Raw genomic sequence first — 13,143 nt, 5'->3', positions numbered from 1 at the left:
TTCGGAGGGGGCTTTTCACACAGGACAAACTGGAAGGTTTGGGGTCAGGGGAGGCTGCCTCGTCAGTTTCGGGAGACAGCCTACTCCAGGCTCTTGGATTCACAGTAAATTTAGTGCACATGTGGCCAATAAGGGAGCCCTGGTGGTACTGCGGTAAAGCATTTGCCCGCTAACCCATAGCCCGGGGGTTGGAGCCCACTCGCTGCTCCAGGGAGAAAGGTGAGCCTTGGGGAGGACGGGGAGCCACAAAACCCTCTGGCAGGTCTGCCCCCGTCCTACAGGCTCACGATGAGCCAGAATGGACTCAATGGCAGTCGGGTTTTGGGTGGCCCATGCAAGCCTGCTCACCCCAAATAAAGGCTACATGAACTTCGAGGGGTTTGGGGGTCACGTGGCTGACTTCTCACCTTGGTGCCATCCACAGGCTGTAGGCCAGTGACCTGTCTTCTGTCCTCTGTGGAAGTAGCTATTTCAGTAACACTGTTAGTCGACATGAATGAGACAAGACTCCAGGCTGGCAGACCTGCGGGGCAGCCCCAGCTCACGGGGACACTTGGCAACACGGGGACACAGTCTAGAGGTCCCTCCTCTGCTGGGTCAAGGCTGGAGCGAGGTCATTGCACACGGCGGCAGTAGTAGCCCAGGACTTTGCACTTCTCACAAAGGTGCTGGGGGTGCTCCTTGCTCTGGTCAGACACATCCAGGCCATCGGGCTTCTCCAAGGGTCTCTGTGGCAGGGAACAGAAGGAGAGGAGCAAACAGGTGTGGGAAGGTGGCATGTGAGAGACAGAGCAGCTGAGAGAACGAAACATACAGAGTCAGAGACACAGAGACCAAAGAGAAGCGAAGAGAGACACACACATGGATGTGTATAGAGATAGAGGCAGAGTGAGAGATGCAAGAAAGGCAGAGAGAGATGGGACAAGGTGTGGCAAGAAGGGCTGGAGACAGAGGAGTGAGACACAGACAGTGCAGAGTGGGCAGTCTTGAAGGTCCAGATGCCCGTCCACTGAGCCCGTGCCCCAGTGTCAGTGTCTGGCCTCCAAGCTAGGTGGGGAGACCACAGCTCTTGAAGTGCTCAGGGACGCAGGTGGCCCAAGTGTAGACAGCCTGGAGGCAGGATAGTGACGCTTCGTCTCAAATACTTTGGGCATGCTGCTAGGAAAGGTTATTCCTTAGAGAGGGACATCATAGTTGGAAAGGGGAAAGGTTGTGGAAGAGGGGAAGACCCTCAGTGAGATGGATTGACATAGTGACTGGAGCAACGGGCTGGAGTGTGTCAGAGATGACAGGACAGCACAGGATAGAACAGGGTTCAGAGCTGTTGTTCATACGGCTGCTGAAAGTCATACTGGACTCCACAGCACCTAATAACAACAACAACCCTTTCCCCGTGCTCAGAGCAGCCACCACCTGAAGCTCCCAAAAGCCTGTGTAGAGGGAGGATGGGGTGGGGTGGGGCTGACCCAGATGAAGAACCGAAGCCCAGAGAGAAGCTGCACATTGAGGGGAGCAGGTGTGCATCTGACTCTCCAGGCTCCTGGGCCCAGGGCTCTTCTCCCTGCCTGTCGCCCTGCTCTGCAGCCCGGCACTCAGGGAAGCGCTGCACTGGAATGAGCCTGGCCACAGCAGGTGGGCAGCAGGCACACACACCCCACATCCTGAGGCATGTTACAGTACCTGTGTCCTTGTTGAGCGTCTTCATGTCACCTTTCCTAACAAGGAAAGGAGGGAGAGGGCAGGGAGGTGCTTGCAAGTCCCATTGTGCCACTCCCTCTGTGTGTGGGCCCAGGGAACCTTTATTTCCACACCTATAAAATAGGGTGTTCACTGTGCCTCATTTGCAGGGTCCCAGGAGGAGTCAGAGAGGGCTAGGTTGCTTTGCAGATGAGGCACCAGGAGGCAAACAGGAACACAATGGGCAGGTAACTTTCCTGCCCCCCTTTGTCTTTCTACTTGGTTCCCCACAGCCAACAAGAGTTGTTCCCTGGAAAATTTATGGAAGCTATTAGGCACCTCCACCCTAAGCAGCTGTTTCTTGGTAACAGAGATGCCGCTCCCTCCAGCCTCAGCCCTGGCCCAGACCCCTTGCCTGCAGCAGGATCCCTGCGGGGGATGGGGTGGGAGCTGGTCAGAGGCAGCTGTGGGCCATATGTAGATGAAGGGGCTGGCTCCAGGCTGGTCTGGCACACAGAAGGCTCAGACGCCAGTGACAACACTTAAGGGCAGCCTGGGAGGGCAGCTGAGAGCCAGTGCTGGTCCCCTGGCCCAACTGCAGATAAACTGGCATGTTTCTGCCCAGTTATGAAACCTGACTTCAAGTGAACATTCAACAGCAGCTTGGAGTGTGGAAGTCAGACAAGAGTGGGCAGTGTGCTGATCCAGGGGATCCACCGTGGATCATAGAGACCCCCCTCATACTTCCAAGCTTACAGCCACACGGGGGTGGGGAGGAAGGACAGGGCTGTGGTCCTGTCTCCAAGGATTCTCAGATGAAAACCAAGGGGTCTTTGTTTGAGTGAACTGGGAAAGTCACTAGATTCTCCTCAACCAGAGGAGGGGTGGAAGTGTGTCAAAGCTGGGCTTAAAATCTGGCTCTGCCTTTCAGCTGGGTGGCCCTGCCAACACACCTACCCCAGACACCCAACTCCACAGCACCTCCAGCACTGCGGCGAGTGGGTCCCTGCTCCTGGTGCCCTGTGTGTGCACCACGGGACTCTTCTGGGAGGTCATTTTTCAGAAGCAGGTGTCCAGGCTCTTCCTCCTAGATGACCCTGGGTGAACCTGAACCACCAAACTTCCAGCTAGCAGCTGACTGAGCACATTAGCTGTATACCATCCAGAGGCTCCACAGCACAGAGAAGCTGTTAATATTATTATTGCTATTATTGGACGGGGGACATCAGCTTTTAGGTCTGTAAACTTTGGGGCCAGAACCCCAAGTCTCTAGGAAGGCCACCTTGCCTCTGCCAGCCTCACGGGCACGTACATCACCCTCTGCTTGGCCTTCAATGCCTGCAAACCTGGGAGCTCGGGCCAGGGAAAACAGTGGAATGAACTGGCTCATTTCATCTCTTCAAGAAGAAAACTTACTGATCTTGAGCTGAAGTCTGGATCTCTGCACCTTCCCCTTTGGGATTCTAGCCAGGCAAGGACGCAGACCCCATATTCTGCTCCCACAGTCTGCCTTGCGGGGCACTGCAGTCTCTGCTTCTGCAAACCAGGCTCTATCTAGTCTCTAGCCCTGCCCCACTGCAGGCCCCACCCTGCCCTGTCCTCCTGGGGGCCACCTTACTCCCTAGGAGCAGCCTCCCCTCAGATCTGTTTCTAATGGTCTTCTCGGGTGGAGGGGAAGAGGCAGGTGTGGCCTTCCTTTTCTGACCAGCTTGTGACTAGTGCCCATCAAAGATCTCAAGAGTCTCTCAGGCTTTCCACCCCAAGGACAATACCACCTTCAAGGCTGCTTCCACCCCTGTATTGGGAGGTGGCACACTGCCCCTCACAGTCAGAGCTCTGTCCCTGGGACTCCCCAGTCCCTGGGCAGCGGCTCCTCCAGCCTGGCTGGACATCTTCTTCCCCGGCTTGCACACCATAGGCTGGCAGAGGGCTAAGCAGGCCAAGGACAGGGTGTTTTAGGGACCAGCTCGGGCTGCCCTGAGGGTACTCTAGACAGATGCTCTTCTCTGGGACTTCTGTGTGTTCTCTCCACACGACGCGGCCCCTAGTCAGGCAGCTTCATAGGCCGGCCCTGCCACTTGCTGGCCAGGGCTGTCACTCGAGTCAGAGCTCCTCCAGAACCTCAGCCTGAGTGGCCACTACCTGAAACGGGGCTTAGCGCCGCTGTGTCTTCCCCACAGAGTTTTCTAGTGTGTTTCTGTGGGGTTGGAGAGATAGGCCAGTGAGATGACCGTCATAACAGTACTAAACAGCTTTAGGATTATACTCTGCACAGTTGCTGCATGACCTTTGCCAAGTCTCTTCATCCCTCTGTGCCTCAATTTTCTCCTCTGTAAAATGGGGAATAGGCAACACAGCCAAGTGAGAACATTGCACAGCACATACACACTTGAGGTGCTGGCCAGTGTTCTGATCACGTGTTGCGATGATTTTGTGGAGATGGAGGGCTGGCCAGGAGCTGGGGCAGCTAAGTCCTAAAGAGACATCTGCAGCCATCCCTTGCCCTCCCTGCTTCTCAGCTCTGGCTTGTGCCCCTCCCTCCCCCCTGGACAGTAACCTCTGTGACACCAAGGCCTGGCCACTCAGCCTTGGACTGCATGACACCTGGACCCTGCTATGGGTGGGGACCTAGGGAAGTGGTTGATAGGACCCCACTGCCCCTGAAGAGTGGACACTGAGCAGCTGGGATTGCTTGCTCATCCATCTCTGGAAACCCCAAGGCAGGAGGCCTGTTAGTGTTTTCTTCTTATGGGGGGCTAGGCAGGCAAGAGAGGCACAGCTGAAGCCTGACGGGAAACAAGATGTGTGGGGCTCGCAGGAGGTGCGTGTGAGCAGGTCAGAGCTCATGGGTTCAGGGAAAACAAGGCCCTTCCCCTGTGGGGATCAAACAAAAGGTTCCTGACTTGGGAGCACCCACGTGCTGAGGAGATGAGGCACAACCACCCCCCAACCCCTCAGCTGTGACCTTTCTGGGGACTGGGAGGGACTCTGGTTTTGAGCTTCCTTGTCTCTGCTACTGTGTAACCTAGTTCAAGTACCAGCTCCTCTCTGGGACGTCTGGTTGTACACAGTAGGTGCTCAATGAACACCAGTGAGCTGGCACAGAGGCTCAGCAGAACCACAGACGGGGACTAGGATACTGAGTACAGAGATGGGGTGGTCACAGAGGACTCCTGTGGAAAGCAAGCAAAACAGAGAATGAGGCCATTTCTACAGACGGGGAGGTCCAAGCTGGACTGTGCCTGGCATTACTGGGGCCTAAGGGCAGGGACTATGCCTTAGGACTGGAGACAGTGCCATGACAGCTCAGAGCCCCATCTGAGGAGAGCCTGGAGGTCACATTTCTTGGTCTGAAGTACCCTCCTTTCCTGAGCCTGGAGGAACTTCCAGTACAGAGGAACAACCATAGCCTGTGGCCTGATTCCACCTCCTCATGACCCCTTGGGTCAGCCGAGCTTCCCACATCACAGGGCTGTCCCACCAGCACAGCTCACCCCTACTCCAGTGTCACCCTGGAGAGGATACCTCGCTGAACTTCTCTTCCACACCACCCTGCTCTCCCACTATTCTCACCGTTGGCAAAGACCTTGTCACATTTGGTTTTCTATCCTTCCCAGGACAACCTGGGCTCCAGGAGGGCACACAGCCAATGGTGCTTGGGGCAGAGCAGGGGATCAGTGAAGGCTTGGTGAAATGTCCACCCCTTGTTTAACAGACAGGGAGCTTGAGGTCCAGGCCACATAGCAGGAAGATGAAGCCTGGGCGAAAGCCCCCAGTTCCAGCCTCTGCGACCACATGCTCCTTATGCAGTGGGTGCCCACTGAAGACTCAGAAAGAAGGAAGCCAGGCTGGGGCTGGGCCACCTCCACCCCACAACCTATTCTCCATCTGACACACTCTACTCTGGGCCACATGTTGTTATGTGCCGTCGAGTCGCTTGCGACTCATAGAGACCTTATGCACAACAGCCCTAAACTCTGCTCTGTCCTGTGCCAATCGCACTGTTTCTGACACTCCCATCCCCATAACCCCAGTCACCAAATCAATCTACCTCCCAGAGGGCCTTCCCCTCCTACTCCTGCCCTCCACCCTCTCCAGCATGATGTCCTTCTCCAAGGACCGGTCCCTTCTTACAACATGTCCAAAGTATGTTAGACGGAGCCTCAGAATCCTTGCCTCCAAGGAGCCACCCGGTGTAACCCTTTCCAGGATGAATCTGTTTGTTTTCCTAGCAGTCCATGGTATTCTCAATACTCTTCTCCAGCACCACAGCTCAAAGGCATCAATTCTCCTTCTGGGTCACATAGAATACTCAAATGGAAGGGATTTGGACTGGCTAAAGTGACATTTTAAAACAAATTGGCTCAGCCGGCTAAAGTGACATTTTAAAACAAATTGGCTCTGTGGCTGACATTTCAGAGTTTCTGCTGTCTACCTCATCACCCTTCCCCCATCCTGCTCCCTCCTGTCCCTGCCTCCTCACCATTATTTCTGCCAGCTTACACCCACCCTACTAGCCTGTCTACTGTGTCACCAGCAGCGACCTTTTCCCTCCAACCAGCCCCACCCAGGACTTCTTGTTGTTAGATACCATCGAGTATGACTCAGAGTGGCCCTCTTAATAACAGATCTGAACCTTGTCCTGTCCTGTGCCAAACACAATCTCCCAAATACCTGAGCTCATGCTGCAGTCACTATGTCAATCTCTCTCACTGAGGGTCTTCATCTCTTTTGCTGACCCTCCTCCACCTTTCCAAGCATGATGTCTCTCTCTAAGGAATAGCCTCTCCTAGCAACATGTCCAAAGTGTGTAAGATGAAGCTTTGTCATCCTTACTTCCTAGGACCACTCAGGTCATACTTTTTCCAAGATGTATTTGTTCTTTTGACAGTTCATGGGATAGTCAGGACTGTTCTCCAAAACCATAATTCAAAGACATTGATTCTTCTTCTGTCATCCTTATTCATTATCTTTATTCATTATCACTGCATAGCAACTGATTTAAAAGACCATGGCCTGAATCAGGCACACCTTAGTCTTCAAATAACATCATTGTTCTTCAGTAATTTGGAGAGGTCTCTGTCAGAAGATGTGCAGTGCAATATGCCTCCTGATGTCCTGATTGCTGGCAGCAAGGGTGAGACCGTGGATCTGAGTAAGATAAAAATCACTGACAATTTCAATCATCCAGAACTAGATCTAAGAAATGATCCACTTCTGGAACCTCCAGCACAAACTCCCTCTTGTCTCCCTCCACCTCTCCATCCAGCTCACTGCTCACATCAGACTCACCTGCCCCAGCTCACTCCCTCCTATCAGGTCCTTTCCCTGCAACCTACTGGAGTCCAGGATTAGGAGTTACCACCTCATTATCACAAATATCCCTAATTCCTTGGCCTTCTTTCCTTCTGAAACACTAGGCTGCAACGCTCTGACTGTGTGGACTCTCCTGTTGAGGGTCCCTAGGGCCACTACACAATGCACCCACATGCTGGCACCCACACAATGAACACTGCTGGCAGGACCCTGAGTATCAGGTATGATGATGATGTTTGTGGTCGGGACCCTGAGTACCAGGTAATGATGATGTTTGTGGTCTCAGACCTCCTCTGACTGGAGTGCTACTTGGTAGCCCCTAGATTTCTCTAGCAATCCTGCTTCCTCACTTCTCCCCCCTCAAGGCCATCACACTCCACTCACCCTCACTTGCACCTTGACAGTCTTCTCCCCCATTTTACATGAAAACCACAGTCCTGATGGAAGTTTCTCTTCTTGGCACCATCCAGTCTAATTGTCCCTGCCCTCACTTCCCGCCTTGTGCTGTGGAGTAAAGTGTCCCTCTTCTCCCCTGGATCATCAGTCTCATTTCCCCCTTGGAGTATTCAGTGAGTATATGAAATGTGCAGGGGAGCTCAGGTAGTCCAGTGGGAAGAAGCTGTGCTGTCAACCTGAAGGCATGTGGTTTGGATCCACCAGCTGATCTATGGGAGAAGGGTAGGCAGTCTCCTCCTGTGTGATTTTACTGCCTCTGAACATCTACTGGAGGGTCAGCTTTGGGTCAGTTCTGATTCTGTGGCACAGAACAACAACAACACACAAAATGTGTTAGGTACTATTGCTACAGCCTGACATGTGAGTGAAGAAATCATCTTGGAAGTAGATCCTTCAACTCCAGTGGTCCCAGCTGATATCACAGGCATGAGACAAGCCCCTAGCCAAAGTGTTTCTGACTTCCTTGCCCCAATTTTGTTCCATAACGGTCCAAATAGGAGCTCTGGTGTTTCAGTGGTTAAGCAGTCAGCTGCTGACTAGAAGGTTGTCAAGCTGAACCTTCTAGCCGTTCCAGGGGAGAATGATGTGGCATTTGGCTTCTAGGAAGATTTAGAGCCTTGGATACCCTCTATATAATTCTGCCCTGTCCTATAGGGTCATGCTATCTGAACTGACTCACCAGCAATGGGTTTATTTTCATTTGGGTCCAAATATATTTCCCATGTAAACACATGCCATTCAGTTGAGAATTCTCAATGGGGGACCATGAATAGCTTCTAGGTATACACCAGGTGTGGACCACTTTCAGGTATCCGTCTTCTCAGCTATGAGGAAGGCAGGTAGAACTTCCCATCCTGGACCCCATACCTCTGGCCATAAGCAACTTTCTCTCTTTCCTGAGACTCATGGCAATTAGAGTTTTATTACTGGAACAAGGATCAAACAAAGAGCCACCCAGATTGAGGTCCGGGAGTGGTCCCATTGGGAAGATTTCCATGTCCCATATAATATACTATCTTCCTGTAAGGTCCATGACTATCACTAACCAGGAAGTCCTTACTATTAGCCTTTTGGGTTTTTTTCTGGATCATTCTCATCAGCATGCAGAGCATCCTAGGTCCTCCCAGCTATCAAGGTCCAGAGCACTCCCCCTTTCTGCCCTGCTCCAGCTACTGTCACATTTTTCTTGTGTTCTCCACAAACCCTCTAGTCTTCCCCTTGCTCAGCCAACAGGGCAGCTGCTTCACGCCATCCTATCTGGCCTCAATGGTCTCAAACGCTGTTGTATTTCAATGCATTTTCCAGGTGAAAAGGAGGCTCCACAAAGTCTGAGGGCCATCTCTTAGCTGCTGAAGCTCAAGGGCCTACCCCTCCTCTCACTCTTCTCTTCTGCTCTGTCACTGAATTTTGGGTCCAGAGCAGCACAAGTGAATGACCTTAGGGCATTTGCACCTGCCATTCTCTCTTTTCAGAGTGGCCATTCCTGTGCACGGGCTGGTTTCCTCTCCTTGGATTATGTCACCTCCTAAGATCAGCTTTCTCTTACCAGCCCGTCTTAAAGACATCCATCCTAGGGCTAGCTGCCTGGACCCTGACCATCAGGACAGGGTCTACATCTGCCCTGGCCATCTCTTTGGGCACCGCGAGTGGCGCGCAGCAATTACAGCAAACACGTGTTGTTGACAAATAAATGACTGACACACAAAACAACTTTCACGCTTCTTGCAGCTCCCTGGTGCTCTCACATCCGCTCTGTTACCGGACACTCCACCAAGTTCCTTCTAATTCATCTGGGGCCTCTGATCTCAGGGGCGAAGAGCTTTTGCCCCATTTACCTACTGTCTTTCCTGGAGGGGCAGCCTCTCTTCCCTATTTCATATGAGACAAGGGAACAAAAAGGGAAAACTTTGAAGTCTCACTCTTACCGTTTGACTGAGTTACCTGGGGCCCAGAGAGAGAGGGAAGGTCACTTCAAAGAACAGCTACAGAGACCGCCACACAGATTCAACGTGCACTGCCCAGTAAGACCTGCGCACAGCCCGGCCCTCCCCTCACAGGTCCCGCCCCCAACCAGGCCCTGCCCACACTCAGGCCCGCCCAATGCCCGGCCCTCCCCACACAGATCCTGCCCCTAGGCAGGCCCCGCCCACACTCAGGCCCGCCCAATGCCCGGCCCTCCCCACACAGATCCTGCCCCTAACCAGGTCCCGCCCACACTCAGGCCCGCCCACTACCCCCAAGCACAGGCGTTGGTGCAGCCCTACCCACTCGCAGGTCCCGCCTACAAATCGAGGTCTAAACCAGCCCAAGCTCAAGTCCCGTCCTACTTACCTGCTTGTGTGGGTAGACATTGATGTGGCACTTGATGCACTCCTGTCCCATGTTGGCCCAGGAGTTTCCGCTCATCCATTTTCTTTTGCACTTGGGACACTTGTATTCTCCGAAGCAGCGCTTTTTGCCCTGGTATGGAGTTAGACCTTCACCTTTGGGTCGTGCCTAAAGAATAGGAAGTAAACACAGGAGATTTGGATCCACAAGGCCGAGAAGATGCCCTTTCTGATCTTCAGAGTCCTCCAAAATACTGTAGTGAGTCAGAACCGACTCATCGCTGACCCTTCAGCAAGTTTTCAGATGGTGTAAATTCCCTGGGAGGAGAGTGCTTATCTTTGTCCTGCGGGCAGCTGGTGGACTCAAACCCTGTGCCTTTGGCTTGGTAGCTCAACTCTTTACCCATGAGGCTATTTGACTCCTGTTGTTAAGAAGTGACTTAAGGGAGCTCTGGTGGCCTAGTGGCATGAAGTTGTGCTGCAATCCTGAAGGCTGGCGATTTGAATCCACCAGATGCTTCATAGGACAAGGAGGGGCAATCTCCTCTTGTGCCAGGTGGATCTGATTAGACGATACAAAACAAGGGAAAAAAGAAATTAATTTAAAAATTAAAACAGAAAAAAAGAGCTAACTCATAGCTGACCCTCTAAAGAGTTTTCAGAGGCTGTAAAACTGCAAAGAAGGAAACTGAGAATTTTTCTGTGGTTAAGCATGTGGTGGATTCCAGCCTTGTGCCTTTGTCCTGGAGGGGTAACTCCTTGCCACAAGGCCACCAGTGCTTCTTTATGAACCCATCATAAACTTGATTCTGCCTTTTTTAAGCTGCATACTATATTCTAGGGAAGCGCAGTTAAGTGCTTGACTGCTAACTGAAAGATTGGTTGTTTCAGTCCACCTAGAACATCTCATAAGAAAGGCCTGACAATCTAAGTCTGAAAGGTCATAACCACGAAAACGTAGTGAAGCACACAGTTCTACCCTGTAGCACATGGGTTGCCTTGAGTTGAAATCGCAGTGAGACAACTGGCTTCCTATCCTAGGGATTTTCTCACATCAGCACAAAGAAAGTGTCTTCATTATGCGTAAGGATCACACAGCGTTCAGTCTGTAGGGACCATCACTACTTCACTTCCACTGAAGTCATCACTACTGACTTCCACGATGGCACACCCCACTGCAGTGTAAAACTTTGTACAGTCAGCGCTCATATTGGCATCTTCTGCATCTGCAGATTCCAACTGTAATCAGGAAATGCTCTAGAAAACAATTACTCTCCCGAAGACTAAGACCTGAAAACCCACTGCTGTCAAGTCAGAACTAACTAACGGCCGACCCTCCAGAGAATTTTGAATCACACAGGAGGAGATTGCCTCATCTTTCTCTAGTTGAGTGGCAGGTGGATTCTAACAGCCAGCCTTTGGGTTATCAGCACAACTCCCTACTGACTAGGCTGCCAGAGCCCCTCCAGAGACGAGGAGGAGCTTAGAGTGCTAGCCACACAGCATCTACATTATATTAGTTACGTAAGTAATCTAGAAGTGATTGAAAGTATAGGAGAAAATGGTCATAGGTTATATGCAAATACTACATTATTTTCAATAAAGGCCTTGATATCCAAGGATTATAATATCTGTTAAGGTAATTTTCCATACACTTAAGAATTGTTTGTAACTTTTTCTTTTCTATTTGGTTTTTTTTTCTCCATTGGGGTTTTGTTATTTTTATGTGTTTGTAGCTGTGATTTATATATTGAAGAAACTAGCTTTCTATTCTGCACAAATTGGGTTTTCCCCAGCAGTCTTATTGAGATATATTTCAGAAATCACACATCATATATATCACCAATTAAAAGTGTACACAGTTCAATGGTTTTAATATATCCAGGACCCTGCAACCATCACCCAGGTTTAATTTTAGAACATTTGCCACTTTCCCAAAAAAATTCTCCATCCACTAACTAGTCACTCTGCGTCTGTCCCCCAAGTTCTGCTCACAAGAAGTAGCTAACTACTTCCTATCTTTATAAATTTGCATATTCTGAATATTCATATAGATGTAATAACACAGGATAACTTTTCAGACTGGTTTATTTAGCTTATTTTTGAAGTTCATTCACTATGGAATGAGATGTAGTGTAGAATGAAGTACATCATTGCTAAACAATATTATATCCTATAGAAAAGGTGTTGTTGTTATTATGTGCCATCAAGTTGCCTGTGACTAATAGAGCCCTAATGTACAACAGCTCTGAACCCCGCTCTATCCTGAACGAGTCTCACTGTCTCCAACATACTACCCCATTACCCCATCTCACTAGTGCATCAATCCATCTCATCCAGAGTTGTCTTCTCCTGCACTGTATATGATATCCTTCTCCAAGGATGAGTCTGGGCCCTCTTGACAACATTCCCAAACTAGAGCTTCAAAATCATTGCCTCTCAGGACCAGCCTAGTTTCCACCCTCTCTAGAATAAACATGTTTGTTCTCTTGGCAGTCTGTATATGTTCAATACTCATCTACAGCACCACAACTCACAGTATCAATTATATTTCTGTCATCTTCAGTCATTGTCCAGCTCTCAGATGCATATCAAGTAACTGCAAAGACCATGGCCCAAATCAGGCATGCCTTATTCTCCATACTGACACTGTTGTTCTTCAGAAATTTTGAGAGGTCCCTGGCAGCAGCTTTCCTTAGAACAATTTGTATTTTTATTTCTGCTGGTGTCAAAAGTGTTGATTATGGAGCCTAGCAAGCTACAATTGTTAACAATCTCAGTCTCTTCTCTATCTATCACGGTGCTGCCAATTGGCCCAGTGGTGAGAATCTCTGTCTTCTTGATGTTAAGATTCAATCCATATTGAAGACTACAGTCCTTGACCATCTGCAGCAAACGCTTCAGGTCCTTCTCAGTTTCAGCAAGCAAATTTGTGTCATCTGCATAATGTAGATATTTGATCATTCTTCCTCCAATCCTGATGCCACATTTTATTTATCCTCTCCAATCATGAATAATGTTGCTATGAATATTCATTGATAAACTACACAATGGTTAAAATACAGAATTGTCTTCATTGTTGTTGTTATGTGACATTGAGTCGCCTGTGACTCATACATAGTGACCCCATGTACAACAGTCCTAAACCTTGCTCTCTCTCCCTTGCCAATCTTATTGTCTCCAACACACCTATCCCCATTAGCTTAGTGATCGAATCAATCAATCTCATCAAGTGTCTTCGTCTCTTGTACTGTCCCTCTATGCTCCCAAACATGACGTCCCTCTCCAAGGACTGATCCCACCTTGCAACATGTCCAAAGAATGTCAGACAAAGTTTCAGAATCCTTGCCTCCAAGGAGCAGCCTCG

At 50.3% G+C, this 13,143-nt stretch overlaps 1 protein-coding gene across 1 annotated transcript in view; it reads right to left on the bottom strand.

Moving 5' to 3' along the window:
* Window positions 1-614: 614 nt before the first annotated feature.
* ZCCHC24 (zinc finger, CCHC domain containing 24) overlaps window positions 615-13,143 on the bottom strand; it is a 78,933-nt gene continuing 66,404 nt past the window's right edge. Inside the window, exons 3-4 of the mRNA XM_006887469.1 lie at window positions 9,781-9,945; window positions 615-728 (exon numbers count right to left, since the gene is read on the bottom strand). Coding sequence (XP_006887531.1) covers window positions 615-728; window positions 9,781-9,945 — 279 coding nt within the window. The remainder of the gene's footprint in view (window positions 729-9,780; window positions 9,946-13,143) is intronic.

The sequence above is a fragment of the Elephantulus edwardii genome, unplaced genomic scaffold, assembly GCF_000299155.1.
Source record: "Elephantulus edwardii isolate Elephantulus edwardi_28Jun2011 unplaced genomic scaffold, EleEdw1.0 scaffold00058, whole genome shotgun sequence".
NCBI classification, from domain to species: domain Eukaryota; kingdom Metazoa; phylum Chordata; class Mammalia; order Macroscelidea; family Macroscelididae; genus Elephantulus; species Elephantulus edwardii.
This window is presented reverse-complemented; position numbering and strand designations above follow the sequence as displayed.